General features: G+C 39.6%; 1 protein-coding gene across 1 annotated transcript in view; it reads right to left on the reverse strand.

Annotated features, from left to right (window-relative positions):
- cacna1bb (calcium channel, voltage-dependent, N type, alpha 1B subunit, b) overlaps nucleotides 1-17,585 on the reverse strand; it is a 148,519-nt gene that overhangs the window by 80,478 nt on the left and 50,456 nt on the right. Inside the window, exons 6-8 of the mRNA XM_070850327.1 lie at nucleotides 13,188-13,279; nucleotides 12,616-12,780; nucleotides 9,056-9,243 (exon numbers count right to left, since the gene is read on the reverse strand). Coding sequence (XP_070706428.1) covers nucleotides 9,056-9,243; nucleotides 12,616-12,780; nucleotides 13,188-13,279 — 445 coding nt within the window. The remainder of the gene's footprint in view (nucleotides 1-9,055; nucleotides 9,244-12,615; nucleotides 12,781-13,187; nucleotides 13,280-17,585) is intronic.

The raw sequence follows: 17,585 nt of genomic DNA on the forward strand, positions 1-17,585 counted from the left end.
TGACTACTTGATGGAGGGTGTGATCCAGTATTCTATATAACAAACAGCCTCTGGCACCGCCAGGCAAACACATCTGTGGTTCCATCTACATGTAATTCATATATTTAGGATGTGTGCGTATGCGTGTCTTGCCAAACCTCTCCAGTTTGCTTCAAGGTGTTTTAATGAATTTTGAATAAATCCTATAATCTGCAGCTTTACAATCGATGTTGAAAAACTAATATTTGTGTTTAATATGCAGTGCATTCCACACTAAATGCCACTACTTCTTGTTATCTGTTTTATCTTTTACATTCCTATGTCTCATTTTGCATATTACAATATATTCTAAGATGTAAACAGCAGTTTACATTTAATAATTTACAGATTTTTGTACATAAGTATTATCAAAGTCTCAAACGCTACATGTGACAACACCCACAGCCCTGATTTGGTCTTGAAAATTTGCCTATTACTCAATATAAGAACATATGGTATATAGTCTGTATATGTCATTTAAATGCATGAGCTGATTAGTTCCTCTTACCTTTAAATGCACTAGTATGGAGCCTTGCAACGAGATGAAACCATGCTGTGTGCACAGCAAGAGATCAAAAACAGGGCATATGGCAATCAAGGCCACTGGCTATACTAATTTAGTTCATTACAAAACTGCTGATGCACTATGTTGCCTTTAGCAAGGTACTTCTAATGACCCCATATGTTGAAGTATAATGCGATGACAAATATAAAAAACAAACCCTAGAGTAAAATGTAGTCATGATCATAATAAGCAAAAGGTCTGTTTATTCAAAAACAATAAAATACACTGAAATATAGGCAAAATTATTGGTAACCCACCAAATTCTATGGTGCTTTTAAAAACTTAAATACTCTGAAAACCACGTGCCACCACAAAGCCCACACATTTATCTAAATTTGTTGTGGTTAATGTGTAGAAGGTTTTAATCTTCATCAGTATCTGCATCAAAATACACAACAGTAACAAACAACTGTGATGATTTTTGATTGATTTGATTGACGATGCTTTCGGACTAAGGTTGAGTTACCCCAATTGTTAGAGAACGCCTTTATCCTGTCTGGAAATATAAGAAATTCTAATTGTGCAAAGTTGCCAGGCTCACGACCCGTCCTCCTTGTGAACGCAGGTACTCAAGTCTTTGACTAAAAACAGTGCAGACATGTCAGAGTCTGAGAGAAAACCATCATCCTATGAAGTGTCTTCACTGAACTCAGCTGCTCCTGTTACTAACTTCGTTTGCAACAGGTGCTAATATAGGTAGTAAGAAGAGACTGTAAGTACAACATTGCCACATGCCATGTCTGTTTTTGCTACTAATTCAAGAAGGATGGCCAGTTTTAGTGAAACTAGCTATATTGTATGCCATTTGAATTACCTTTTTTGTATGAATGTTATGGTAGTCATGGTAAAACTGAATCAGATCAAAACAGTACCTCTATGTTGGAGGTAAAACGATGATACCCCATAAAAATAGCCTCCTACAGTTTGTTGATATCTGATAACAAACTTTAGGTGATGACTTATATCCACTGAGCTTGATGCTTTTCTATGAGTTCACTTGATATTGTTATTCCACCTCTGTTATTCCCATGAGTCATTGCTGGCTGACTGCTTTCAATGATCAGTGAGGAAAAAGCAAAAGCTGACACATAATTTGGAGTCATGCATCATGCAGTTGCAGTGTGACAGTGTACTCCCACTCTCAGTTTACAGTGCTGCCACCCCACATGCACACCACACACACTCACACTTTTTCTGATGGCAAGGAAAGCCTGCCGAGTTGAAGACAGCCACTCTGAATCAGTTCTGCAGCTCTTAACAGTCCTGAAACATTCGCAACAAGCAGCGGTGACTGTGCTCAACAGCTTTGGTGGCACAAAGACCAAAAGGTCCTCAGAGAGCTGCTTGAAGAGAAGAATATAACAAAACTGTTTTCTGGTCATCTCTCTCAGAGTCCACTATTTTTCTCTTTTGACAGTGAAATAATTTGCTGCAGGCTAATTTTAGTGATATTTAATCAGGCAGTTTGACTTCAAAATGCTGACCACTTAAATGTGGATGCAAAGTGCCTTTCACATCAAACTACCCAGAGAGTATCACAAGCTGAGGTCCAGTATTGAGACCAATGCATTTTAAGGTTTTTTACCTCACTGGTATCTCTTCTACATCCTAAGTGTAGTGGCGCCTCTAAAAAGGATTTAGGATTCTAATCCTTGCATGATGATGTAATTTCAGGAATCCTATATTACACCTGTCTTATATCAGATTTATTTTCCGATCTAACAGATATTAAAAACGAAGCCTCCGCGAAGTCGTATTTTTTTTATACGAGTGATGAATCTCTTCTTCTGTCTTCTGAACTTCACTTGCACTGATGTTTAGCCTCGTTGAGCTGAGAGTTTTGGTTTCACGGTACATTTACTGTATGGTTCAGTCTCATCAATTTTGTTTCCAGCAGGCGGCTGCAGGCAACAAGCTCCCATTAACCAGCTGAAATCTAACTGCTCAGCACCCAACAGAGGCACTACAGGAACAGTCAAGGATGTTCCTACAGGCAAACACAAGCATACAACACGTGCATATACACACTGACCTGGACTTGAACAACTTCAATATTCTTTCTATAATATCAACTCTCCAACTCGCTACCGTACATCCACTGACACTCAAGGACGCACACACAGCCATGACTGAATGTTTACTCAGTGTCCAACTGTCCCTCTGTGCTGCTCTATTTTTATGAGGATTTGACAAGTACCATGACTGCCCTGACAGCACAAGACATCACCTTGACAGGGTCAAGGAGCATCTTCTATTTGTAAACTGTGGCTCAGAGGTAGAGCAGGTCATCTGCTAATTAGAAAATCGCCAGTTGGATCCCTGGTTTCTCCAGTCTGCATGTCGAAGTAGGCGAGATACTTCAGAGTGTGTGTGAATGGTTAGTCTGCCCCTGATAAGCACCTTGTAAAGTAGCCCCTGCCGTCAGAATGTATATATGGTGTGAATGGGTGAATGTGAATGTAGTGATGAGTGGTTGAAAAGATAAGACGAGAGCAATACAAGTTCAGTCCATTTACCATCTAAACCACACAGCTATGAAGAAGTGAGAGGAATGTTGTGACCTGTGACCACTAACATGTCACATACACACATTAAACCACTCAAACCCAAACAAAACTCAATAAGGAGATGCCACAATGCAAAAATCATCAATATATTAGATCAATACATCCGACAGTGAACAACATGTAGAACAACAATCGATAACACAGCTATAACAGCAGGGGGATGCACAAATACTGAAGAAGTCAATATTTTTTATTGTCTTGTTTTGCTTGAAATGTAACTGATTTATTCAAGTAATACTAACTGAAAAACAGACCAAGGCAGTGTCCTCTTTATTTAACAATATTGTTTTAACAAAGTAAAATAGGTCTGAGGGGGAGGAAGTGGGATATTTTTGGTTGGACAGGTTCAAAATGTACTTACTCTTGTTAGTTTCTACCTTTAATCTGCTGCATCAGGACTATGTGGATTTGGTTTGCTCAGATTGGATTGACATCTTGGCAACAGGAGCAGGCAGCACTGATGTATTTAATTCTGAGTGGTGCATAAAACTATGTGACATTTGCTTTTTCCAACAGAGCTACACCCTTTCCGAGCCAAACAGAGCACAGAGAAAAAGCATAAATGGATAAAAATGTTAAGCATCACGCAGGATCCCATCACTTAAAGTAAGAAGCTGATTGAGATAAAACTTTTAGGGACTTGAATACTTATTTCAAATAAGAGAAAATACAATACTAAGAAATGTGTAAATTTCTTGCAGTGTCAAGCCTGAACATGACACAGCTGAGGTAATTAGGGATGCCTCTAATTTGGTGGCTGCCGTTGGGTCACCAGAAGAGACAGGAGAAATGTAATAAAATCACAGAGCATGAGACATTATCAGCGCTGAGAAACCACCCACACGACAGTGTCACTTCCCTGCTGACTGGCTCAGAGCTAAAGCAGCGTTCACAGTGTGAATCAATGCAAGCCTTTGCTGTCTTTTGTAGATCATTGCCACAGCATTTCTGCAAAAAGAGAGTGTATAGTGGAGACAGATGCTCATGGCAGAATTATGTCAAGATGATACCTGAGTTTTGTAAAAGCTGTGAAAGACTGTGTTTTGAGGTTTATTAAAGTCTCTTTAATAAAATACAAATTCAAGTTCAAATTTGTAGAAAGATGGGCCTCAATATTTTTGTTATTGATTGATTTTATCTAATACTTTAATGTGACTACAGGAATTTATTATGAGGTGTTTATACGGAGAATTAAAAACACAAATTAAAGTGAGCTTTGACTAATCTGGTGTCAGCCTAAAGGGGATTGTTATACATGCAGCACATTAAAGAAATCAATAATTTCACATAAAATACTGATTTTAAAATGGTTTTATTGCTTCCTCTGTCAGAACTGCGTCCATAGCAACAGTCTGTCATACCTGGCAACAGTCTGCTACAAAATAACAGACTGTAGAATACCGCAATCGACCAATCAGTATCAAGTATTCAACAAAGACATGTAATAAATAAATAAAGCATCCAGACAGTGACAGAATCTTCTAGAGGGATAATGCTTATTATTTTTCTCTGCATGGGAAGTTTGAACTCCTGGATGCATATTCCACCATAATCTGGCCTCCAATGTTCTACAGTTGCGTATCAGTTAACATCCACCGTGTGGTTTAGCTGCTAAAGACGACGCTGATGGAAGGATACTTTGCTCGAGTCACAAACACAGCTCTGCAGCAGCTGGCGACGTTTTGATGATTAGCCTAAGCTGAAATCTCTCTTCATTTGCACTCCATTCCCTATTCCTCTGCTCTTTTCGTGATTAAAACATCAAGGAGGAGTGTCGACTCAGTTTGGTGGCGTTCTCTCCTTTCCAAGCTCTCTCACTGGGTGTGAACACTTGGTTTTCATCATGTACTGTTTAAGTAAGTCTACCTTATCAATTAAAAATGTGCTTATTAATGCTTTCCAAATTACCTGCTTTATATGATGATATGGTAAGGTTTGGTTTAGGTAAAAGTTTTATTAAAGCCTGTGGTCAGTCGAAATAAACTCACGCTGACTTGCAAGGAGACAGGAAAGACATAGTGAACCAATGTCCATGGAACCACCTCCTCCTTCAGAGGTTCTACTTCTGCGTCCTATAACTGCTTACATGACTACAAGAGGAACTGTACCATTTTTCTAGTGAGGAAAGTCTCTCGACAGTCTTTCATGTCTCACTGGTACCTCCAACAATATGCTCACATCATCAGAGTGCCATTGTCCCTCTGAATGTGCCCTCATTGTCACCACTCCCTCCAGCAGAGGAAAAACGTGGCAGACAGCAGTGCTTCGTTCCACTACATCAGCTGCTGGGAGACCACAGGATCCGAGGAAGTGGTCTCCGGGGGAGTTGATGTTATGAGGGAAATGGGGGGAAGGACGGCAGAGGAAGCAGGATGGTAATGACTGGGAGGATGGGGAGAGGTACTCTGCATTTTCCTTTGCACCATTAGAGAGGAAAGTCTGAGCGATCCCCCTCGGGGTAGAGGTAGCATAGTCATCAATCTGCAAGGTTAGCGCTGGGTTACAGGAGAGTATATAATCCACAGAATAGAGCCCCCGTCTGGATGCTATTCTGGCTTCAAGATGTTATTGACTTTACCCTCCCCCCAGCTTCAGTGCCAAGAGTGCATCTACATTTGTGGACTCAGGATATTAATGCGTTACATACAGGCACACTCCACTGATTTCACACAAATACTCTTTTCCGCCATATAACGTTGTCATGGTTTCTCCTTTTATTACAACTGTGTGCCACATTCTTTGGGGGAAACTTTGTGGAACACTTCGGCCCTGTTCAGATGGTGACTAACAGGTACTTTCAGGATGTGCTAACAGAACTATCAATTAAAATGCATCAAATGAATATGTCATCAGTTCCTAAAGACTATAAATAATAACCATCATTTACTACTCCATCTGCATTGATGTTGGAGTGGGCATGTTGGACGAGCAAGCCCTGATAAGCATTTGGGGGCAAAACAGATATGACTTAAAACAGTACTGAAGTAATAATAATAATAAAACAAATAAATAAATGCAATATGCACAAAGGTTTAAATCACAAGCCAAAAATGCATTGGGTGCCATACTGGGCCTCGACACACCCTGTATTTCTTAAGTTAGCTAGAAACAAGTCGGAGACAAAGGATGCTTGAATGACAACTTTCTTCAAAATTTTCTATACAGCAACACCCATGAAACACAGCGGCAGAAAAACGGCTATAAAAATAGACAAGCGTGGACGAAATCGACACCGCTGTATATGACAACTGGGCAGTTACTTGCCTCTGACTGGTTAGAGCAGAACACCACAAAACACCTCCCTTTTCCACAGCACATCTGCTAAATATGAATACCACGCCTGGCTGGATTATCAGGATATGTTTAACCCATGGCTTAGTTTGTCACACCATTTAGAAGGAACGTACATGTTTATGTATTATGTGTTTAGCTACCTGCAGTGAGAGAGACCTTGCACATGGATTCAGAGCTGTGATTAAACTGTTTTTTGAGGAGTCCTGCATGCTAATGCACACCTGTCAGCCTGTCAGAAACCTGATGTTCCACTGCCACAGTGAGTGCGCCACCACAGGCTTCAACAGACAGGTGGATGTATTGGTGTGAGCCGGGTGCCTGCAAGGTGTTACACTTCACTGAAGCTCTTCAAGAACTGTGAAAACACTCTCCAATGGGCTCAATACTGTCTGCATGTTGTGAAGTAAAACCTGAAGAGCAGCAACCAGACCAATCAGACACCCCCAAAATGAGCTACATCTGCCTTAATGGCATCTGTGAATGACCTCTACGAGGCCATGAGAAATGTCTCCCACCTCTCCCACCAAGAAAGCAAAGAGAGAAATCAAAGAGAGAAGGCTGGAAGGTGACATTCCAAAAAGAGAATACCTGGTTGACAATGTCAGAGGGAAGAAATGAAAAAAAAAGTCCAAAAGTAAAATAACTTTTGGATCAAAAGGAATGTCTTTGAGCAGAAATGAAAAGAAAAAGACTGAAATACAAAAGAAAAACTACTAACTGAGAGAAAAGGCATTCTTGGATCACAGCAGCAAAGGCCTGCAGAGCTTAGGATAATGAGCTAGAAAAAGCTATTGAGTATGGAGTGAACCAATGAGGAAGAGCAAAAAGAAGAAGAAGAAGCAGGAGGAAAGATGGCTCTATAAGTGGCTCAATGTAGTGAGTTAGCTGCTATCTCCTGGGAGGAGAAGCAGAGGGAAAATGAATGAAAGCAGGAAAAGGAAATGAGGTGTTTAGGGGATAAAAGAAGGAAGGGAGAGTGAACTGAATGTAACATTTCCTCTTACAGAAGATAACGGGGTGAAAATCACACCATAAAATATGCAAACAACAACTAAATAATTTGCCAAGTCAAACGTAATGGATCAAGAATAATTGATCATATTTCACACTCAGCTGATTCACCGTGGCTGTATTAACTTTGACTAAAGAAAAATGCATGAAAAATGCAGAGTTTTGGAAAAATAAATCTATCAATATTTCCCACTAGTCCAGGGAAGCATGTGAAAAATGTCTTTAGTAAAATTCTTTTCAAAGAGCTGATTAAAAAATGGTCCCATCCCACCAATAATGGCCAAAACTATTGTCAGGAATCACAATGCAATGAGGGATTGATGTTTTTCTAAAACTGGATATTCTTACATTCTAATTATATACACATATATATATATATATATATATATATATATATATATATATATATATATATATATACACATATATATACACACACACACACACATATATATACATACATATACACACACACACACACACATATATATACACACACATATACATATAAAAATAATTCTCCATCCGCCTTTCCCTTACAGAAACCCCTGCACCAGATGCAACTTTTGAAACTTTTCGCGACACTGGAAATCTGTTTCTTAAATTTAAATGGAAACTTGTGTCATATTTTCTCATTTAGCAGGTACTGCTGATCCAGTAAGTGAGGCTTACTGTGTATTTAATTTTGCATACATTGTTTGATGAGAAGAAAAAACAAAAAACAAAAAAAAAAAGCTCAGAGTCAGACAGCCATTGTGGGATTGGCCCAGAGACTTTGCAGTTTTTTAGTTCTGCTTGGCTGGACTTCTCTCATCCTTTAGGGATTCTTGTTTTTCTTTTTGTGTTCTGGGATTGTGCGTTTTTAAAAGGCACTATAATGCTTTTGGCTGCCCTGAAAAACCATGGAGGTGCTGGCATTTAGATAACAAAATTGTTTGGGTTTGTGACACAGAAAAAGTATGAGAAAATTGTAAGGCCAGGGGGGATCGTCCCAGTGACCCGCTTGTCTAAGACACAAGCCACGTGGTCGTAACATCTGTTTTGTGTCCAGTTGCAGTTATATGGCATTTCAATGTTCCCCTTTCCAATGCTTTTCTCATCATACACGCTCCCAACTGACCACCTCCTAAATTAATCTAATGTAAATTTTCCTTTCCTTTTTTTGTGTCTCTATGTGAATGTTAAGCACACGAGTGGTGGAAAAATACTGTGTATGCTGAATAAAATCCAGCTCTGAATTAATTATTCATGGTTTTATAACAGTTTAAAACACCCATAGTGTTTCCTGGAGTGTTGTGGTGATGTAGATCATATGATCTAAGAATCTTAGATTTTAGGGTCCCCATAATCACAAACAATCATCTTCCAAGGACAATGGATAACCAATCTGGTCAGTAATTGTTATAATACTCTGACTAAGTGGACACATCAACAGGAAATCCTTATACTTGCCACTAGTGAGTGAAAAATAGCTGTGCAAAGGTTGTAAGATTAAAGATGTTGATGAAGAAATGTGTGAGAAAAACAGACAGCATGAAATCAAGCTTTACTACAAATACTAACATTCCCTTCATAGCATCTTTAGTGAATATAGACTCACGCTGTAGAGGATGTCCACCCAGCCCTCCATGGTGATGCACTGAAACACGGTGAGCACCGCAAACAGGATGTTGTCGAAGTTGGTGATTCCAAAGTTGGGTCCAGTCCAGTACTCTCTGCACTGGGTCCCGTTGGGACACGTCCTGGCCGGGGGTTCCAGACCACAAGGAAAGTCTGCAGCTCTCTCACCTGACCAAAAGAGACAAAAAGAGAGATGTTTTCAGGTGATTTTCACCTTAACCTATTTTTATCTAATCTAAATGGATTGATACATAGATCTCAAAAGGGACTGAATGATGGAATAATTCCAGTGCACCTCATTGCATACAGCGTCTGTGTGGGTCAGAACTGTAGCAGGGACAGCTAGTTTTTTCCCTGCAACTTTCTCCAGCTGCTTCATGCTACTCTGATGTGTCCTGTTATCTCCTAACAGTTAGGCATCAGTCATGCTAGCACACCCAAAGTGAAATACCTCTTAACATCCCTCCCTGGTGCCCTGCCCACTCTGCTGGTTCCTCTCAATGAAGACCATTGACCTCCTAACCTGATAATGCAGATGCAATCCAATGCAATCCAATCTCATTCTGTCAGTCATTACACATAGCTTGTGGCCACAGGTGAGGGTCAGTACAAAGATCAACGGGTACATTTAGAGCTTTGTTCTGTGGCTGACTGCAGTGGCATACTCCAACAAAGCGCCACTGATATTGCGGCTGAGGCACTTAGCCAGCAGCCGTTATCATAGCACTTCTTCTCTGCTCAAAACATCTAAAAGTTGCCTATTTGTCAGCTGCTTTTCTGAGGTTACTTCATGAAATGAAAAATAACATGGCTGTGTTGTGCTCTGACTTGATTTCCCTTGTTCTCTGTACACATTGGGGAAAAGTTCTCGCAAATAATTTCCCCTCTTGCCAAACAGGTGATACGAACTTGTCTGGCTATGAATCACATTGCAGCAGGTCATAACAGCAAAATGGTGCTCGAAAAAAAACAAAAGCTGCTTGTCAAGAAGGGGTTGAAAAATTACGAGACTAATAATAGTTTTATTGAGCTGTTTCAAATGTTCTTGTTATTGAACGCAGCTGAAAGTTTGTCAATTTTTCCAATACACATAATTTGCAATGGAGGTTGAATAATTTTGAGTGCAACTGTATGTGCTTGAGTTTTCTGGGATTATGAATCGATAAAGGGGAGATATTTCCAGAGTAATGGGGGGGTGCTGAGAGTTTGTTTAAAGGATGTGCTGGCATACACGTCAGCAGATGGGGATCAGAATAAAGAATAAATGTGCTGAGTAGAACAGATGCCTTGTGCACCCAGCGTTTCATGAGAGATACTGCCATGATCACAAGTTGTGCCAAGTTTTAACGATGATTTGCAGAGCCAGATTGCGCAGCCAACATCCCTCTGGTGTCACCCTAGTAAAATATGTCCTTCCCTTCCTACTGACAGGTGCTGTGTCAGCTGAAATCAGTGTCCACTGATGATATGGGACATCTCAGGTCACTTTTTTCCCTCTACTGGGTGCAGTAGAGTAGAGTAAATAATTAACCCTAACCCTAACAATTTTATGTATGTTTATTTTGATCAGAATTAGTTTCAATGATCTGAAAAAAATACAAATAATGATGTTGCTACACTGCAACATTCTTTTAAAAAGGATGTATATCAGAGCGCTGTGGGTTTTTAAGTATCATAGTTTGATCCAATTTCATGTGCATGTGAACAAATTTATAGGGATAGTCATAAATAATTTAGTGAACTGTCATGAGTATCATTACAGAATGTCAATGCCATGAGCAGTGCAAGTGGAAATGGGATGCTGTTAAGTTGAAAATAGTTTAAATACTCATCTGCAGAAGATCTTAAACCATTTTGGACTTTATCTATAATCTAATGAATGTCACAAGGGAAATTATACAATTCAATCCTTCTGTTTGTTTGTCCTACACAAAACTGAATTAATAACTCATGACAATAAATTTGTAACTTATCTAAAGTCTTGACAAAGACAATTAAAGAGAAGAAGAAACATTGTTCCACCACGCAAAGGACAATAAGGTCTTGAATAAGATTATGCTGGAGGGAAGGAACACCCAATGAATACACACTTGAAAAAACACAAATGTACAAACGCGCACACACACACACACAGGAAAAAAAAACACACAGCTGCCTTCATGTAGAAAGTTGTTAAGTTGTTGCTGCTACTAAGCTTAATCAAACCCTGCTGTGTCTCTGTGACTAAAGAAACTCAATAGCACACGTACTGTACATTAGCAGGCTGTCACAACTGCTCAGACCACTTTGAGCACCCTGACAGGGCAAAAGCATGCTCACACACACACACACACACACACACACGCACACAAACACCAATAGACAGATGCACATATTTTACAGCTGGCCCAGCAAATAACCCTCAAGTCACACCTTCACACTCTATCTGACACCAACAGTGGTGAAATAAAGCCTTTTCATAATTTTTATCACTGCATTACACAACTGGTAATTTCAGCCAAGCAGTCTGTTTTCTATAATTACTATAACACTGTAGTGTAATAATAACACTGTAATAGTAACCTGGCCATGTTTGATCTAAAATGGGTTTTGCTGCTATGCTTACTCACACAGGGAGGCGGCTTATCTTTCTTGCTTTTCCCTCCTTTTTATTTACACCCATTAAAGAACCATAGCAGTAAATCTGGTGGCCCCTGCATAAGCACTGTATATTTTACATTAAAGCTGACCATTTCACAAATTGTGATTGTGCGCTCAGAGTTTTTCCAGACATAAAAGATATCGCACAAGCTTCCTCAGTGCATCATGATCGTTCACCAAGCGGTTCAACGATCAGCTTTGACACCACATTGATGAAGGAGGGATAGTAAAAATGTGGTGAACCAGAGGAGAGTTGTGTGACATGTTTTGAGATGGATGGTCTTGTATTGAAGCTCACTCTGCTGTGATCCTCACTGTGTATGTGTGTTCTCAAAGTGAGGGACTGGTGGCTTTGCATTCCTTTTCAAACAAACAAAAATGAATTAGCAGATTCTTGAAACTTGTTTTAACTGTGTGTTGCCCTGTCAGGTATGACTACTGCAATACCCACACTAGCAGGCACTTCCAATGTAGGAAAAAGATGGAACTAGTGAATTGCAACCTCATTAACACCTTTTGAGGTAACATTCGATCAGGACGCTGAGTACATAAGCATCCTTATTGAGTTACAGCAGAGGCTATCAATCAAAACCTGAAGACTGTGAAATACCATTCATCAAAATCAAGATGTGAAAAATGGCTGTCAAAGACTCTGCTGTGCACTTGTTTGTTATGCTGATATAGGCACGCTGCCTGACAGAACTGGGAATGTGCAGCCACACATAAGACACAAGTACATACAACTTATGAATCATTTATGTATGCTTGCATAAATATGCGATGCAATATATGTTCTCAGCCGTAACAAATACAGGAACACAGCTGAGAGGAAAAAAACTTTTTCCTGGCATCAGCTCAGCTGATAATCAGTGCTGTTGTACAAACGTGACACAGCCAAGCTGCTGCTCTCACCAGTGTCGATCATGAAGCAGGTGGTGTGGAATTTGCCCATGTAAAACTCCACCCCGATGATGGCAAACATGACGATGGCAAAGAAAAGCAGCAGGCCGATCTGAAGCAAAGGAACCATGGCTTTCATTATGGACTTCAAGACCACCTGGAGACCTGAGAGACAGAAAACAATGGGGGAGGGGGAGGGAAGAGAGTGTGAGCAGGGCTCCGTGTATTTCTTGAAAAAGCCTACTCCGGAGGATAACTATGGTTCACTGCAGCTTGGTTTTGTTGTATTAGCCATCATGTCTATCAGTTATGATACTATTGCACAACAAGAACAAGTATTACTGAAAAACCTTTCAATTTTAAAAGTAAGGATGAAATTATAAATTACTGATGTTTTTGTAGGGCAGATAATAAAAGATTGTCTCAAAATATCAATGCACAGAACAAAAAGAGGGATGAAAAAAAATCTATAGATGTAGTTCTGCCCTTGTATTTAAATTCTTAGATAACATCGTTTGTCTGTAGTATAATCTTTCCCTTGAAATCTTGAAATGTTGAAAAACGTGACTTACTGGGGATTCCTGACACAAGTTTCAGAGGTCTCAGCACTCTCACTGCTCGCAGAGTTCGCAGGTCAAAGTCCGAACCAACCGTGGCCAGGATTCTGTACATATACACAGACACAAACACACAATATACACATTTCAACATCTGGAATGTGACACAATTCATCTTTTATTCAATAAAATGTCAGAAAACAATTTGTAAACTATTCAACTAGAACTAAAACTAGAGTAATTAATGACTGATTAACTAACAACCAAACATTTCTAAATGACCAGGGCTGCAACTAAAGCTTTTGTTTTCATTGTTGCTTAATCTGTTGACTATTTTGTATATTTATTGATCAATCTTCAAGTTTATAAAATGTCATAAAACTGTGAAAAGTGTCTAAAAGCTAAAGATATTCAAGTTATAGTAACTAAAATCATCACTGATCTGTCACTGGACTATTCGTTTCATAGACTAATCACTGCGGCACTAACTGACTGTGAGGCTGGGACACATGGGTGCCTCGGGCTTTTTCATTGATTTTTTTGACAATTAACCACGTCATTTTAACTGCAACTAACAACAAACATTTTCATCAATATTTCATCTATTTTTTATTTTTTCAATTAATCAATTTGTTGTTTTGTTTATGAAACGTCAGAAAATCTCCCAGAGCACAAGGTGATCTTTTTTTTCTGTGCAAAACCCAAATGTATTTGATTACAGTGATATAAAAATAGGAAAAGCAGTTCAGCATTCAGTGCAAATAATCTCTGCTCACACACACACACACACACACACTCAGCCTATGGGTTGATATGTATCTGATTACATTATGTGCTCTTTATATCTGCTTTTACCTACAATTGGAAGAGCAAAATACTGTGGCAGGTCCTTGGCAGGTGTGTGTGTGTGTGTGTGTGTGTGTGTGTGTGTGTGTGTGTGTGTGCGTGCTTGCACTAGCCATTGAGCCACAGCTGGCAGCCCTCATTACAGGCTGTACACAGAGGGGGAGACTTAAGTGCTCCGCTGAAACACAGAAAAAACACATGCTCTAGGCAGAGAAAGAGAGAGAGAGAGCAAGAGAGAGAAAGATGGGTGGGGGTCAACAAGAAAGTGGAGGAGGAATATAGAAATAAGAATTACAGAAAAGATACAGAGGGTAAGTCAACCATGACCAGGAATGATATTAATTTGGTCTGGACAGAGAGAGACATTCTTGTGCAATCCCTATTAAGAGAGGCCTTCCCTCATGGCTGTAGATTCACTATAGGCTGTGTGACATTTATGTAGGGATGACATACAGTACATACCTCTCCATCAGCTTTCTTACCAAACCTTTTCATTTTTAAATAAATGCAATCTGCACTGTTGTGTGCTACAGACAGACCTTGTGAACAAATGTGACCAAAGATGGTGGAGAAAGTTGATGGATTGACCAACGGTTTGAGAGTAATTCACAAGCGAAAACTAGCCTGATAATTAGACTGAGCAGCCATTTAGTTGTGCCTTCACCATTTCATGAAAAAAAAAAAGCAGATGTGGGCAGCATTCAGAGGTTTAAAGGACTGTGGCCACTATCGAGGAGGCTGTGGACATGTCTTCAGCACTGTGGTTGTTCATGTTTAAATGATTAAACGGGGGGTTTATTTTCTACAATTACACATATTACAAAAAACGTCTGCACGGGGGGGGGGGGCCAGACTGGGACCCAACAGGGAAACAACAGGGGGTATATATGTAAAATGAGTACAAGTCTTTTAAGACTGAAATGTAAAGCCCTGGTTCTTTAACTAAACTCATACTTAGAAGTTATAACATTTATTCAGTGTAATAAATTGATTCCAAATAAATAACACAGCATGAAAAAATACTCCCAACAGCCTACAGCCATGGACAGATAGTAAGACCTGGGTCCATGGACAGGCATATAAAAGTTTGCAACAACAAGAAATGCTACACTAATGCTTCATCCAGAGGGTTGATCCAGATGACCCTGGACCTGCAGTCTGTTCAGTAATCCATGAAAAACTTCTTTGGGAAGCGTCATTGGGAGGACATGGATCTACAACTTCTGTATTTCTTATATTTTGGCAACAGCTCTGTCTGAAACCAGGGTAGCGGGAAACATGTGTTTGGGTGATTTGAATGGATGAACAGACTCAGTTCTACTGACATTATGCTACGCATTTTGGTGGGAAGACGGGCCTGTAAAGTAGAGCTCATGCAGTAGTGGATGCTGATATTTTTGTATTCATTTATTTATTTTCATTTGGTATTTTTGAACAAGTTCTTTGTGCTGTTACAAGATAAGATAATTGTGTGAGGGGGTAACTCACTGTAAATACTAGGCCCAAGAAATGAAAACACATTTGAGTATAAATATTATTCTGTAACATCTCAAATGAGTATGTTTTTTAAACCTCTCTCTTAAGTAACACCGAGAGCCACAATTGAGCAGAAATTCCTCAAAGGTGCAATAGCTTTTATGTAGGGGGTAGAAATTCACACACACACACACACACACACACACACAGAAAGTAGAAAACAAGAAAGGTCGCTTGTAGCTCCCTAGTTACCAGTTGGCATGGTAACCGATAAAGCACATCTGTGCTTTATGGGAATTATCATTATGGGTGAAATCAGTCTGCTGGGATGAAAGTGGCTGCTTTCTAATATAGAACATATTGTTTTATACAAATTTCATACACAGACATTGCAGTTGATCAAATTCTATGACAGTGATGGATTTCCAAATGCTCCTTTTCATAATTTTCTCATAACTTTTCCACATGGAAATTGTGACTTTTATTTATCATACTGTTTTATAATTTTCAGTTCCATGTAGGAAACCTAGATTGAAAAATAAGCAGCGTGGGGGCAGGTGGGGGGGGGGGGCACACAGTGAGAGACTTCACAACAGTGTGTAAAGGAAAAGCCTCTAAATACCCACACATCGGCTTGCACGTGCATTTAAACTTAACTGTAAAGAATTAAATAAAGATTCCATGGGGATGAACAGCTGAACCCACCCACTAACCCCAACCCTGAAAATGCATTCTTCAGTGGACAAAACTGGATTTCAGATGACTTGCAACCCAAATTTCAGGACTGGACATCCACATGTACTATAAAACTTTGGCATTTGAGTGAGGGCAGTGATTAGAAAAAACGTTCTGTTGTTCTGGGTATGACATTAATGGACAAATGAGAGGCACGCACGTCAGAGTCTATTCAGAGTACATGAAGCTACTGTGACCTGAAGAAACAGAATGAAAAGAGGATTAAAAAAAAACATGAATCATCCCTGTGTGCTGTTTTTATATCATCCACAATCAATAACTCACTTTGTTCTGCTAAGTGCACACATGTATGTGTGTTTGGCGTGTGTGCATACTTATGTCTACGTGTGTGCACACTGGTCTGTGAAGGGATGATTTGATGACTGTGTAGACAGACAGTCGGGCAGGGAGCAGGCTGCAGAAGGAGCTATGAGTTTTAATATCCCTTTATCATCACCACAATATATCCATGTGGGCGCCAGACACTGGCACAGGAAATATGGATCGTGATGCTATCGTCTGTCACCTGCTCACACACACAGCTACATGCCACTTCTCTCTATATTGTCACACAGGTACAATCATTAAAGTATGTTGGAGCAGGTTGATTTTTTTTATCTCGTCTTCTGAGTTGGACCAAGTGAAAACGAGACAAAATAAGACATGTTCACACAGACATGCGCATGAGTACGAATTCGCATGTACACAACAAAGTAGCCATTTCCTGTGTGGTTCATCAAATATATGTCCAGATCCTGTGATTCAGCTTCAGTATAAATAGAACCTGAAATGATTCAACCTTGAGGAAACAATGGCAGAACAAGACAGAGAACAAGAGTGATTCATGCTGCCCATCAAAAGCTGTAGGAAGGAACTCTTCCTTCACTTCATTTGTCAGTTATTTTTTGTTCTTCATGCAAAACAATTGTGAAAAAATTGGCTTGTGTTAAGGGTAATTACGCTTCGCTCCTTGGTAAATGGACATGCTTTTAGAACTGAATCACACTTTGCTCCTTATAGTTCAATGGATGGACCCTCTTACACATGAATAGAAGTGTGAAGTGGCCGATATGTCAGCGCAATGGGTGACATTTCTGATGGCGTATTGAGGGCAAATTTGCAAGAAAAAATGAAATTCTGAGGTTAAAATGGTAGATATGAGAAAAACTCACAAATGCATGAGAATCTTTGTTTTTTCATCTACAATGGTCCTACTACACAGTCACAGACATGCTCATCGGGAGAAAGGTAAGAAAAAAATGCACTAGCCATTAAATATAATCAATTTTAAAGACTTCAGTCCAGGGCTGTAATGACCTATTTAATACTACTCTCTATTGTCCAAAGAAAAGTCTG

This window comes from Pempheris klunzingeri, chromosome 19 (assembly GCF_042242105.1).
Source record: "Pempheris klunzingeri isolate RE-2024b chromosome 19, fPemKlu1.hap1, whole genome shotgun sequence".
In the NCBI taxonomy this organism is placed as follows: Eukaryota; Metazoa; Chordata; class Actinopteri; order Acropomatiformes; family Pempheridae; genus Pempheris; species Pempheris klunzingeri.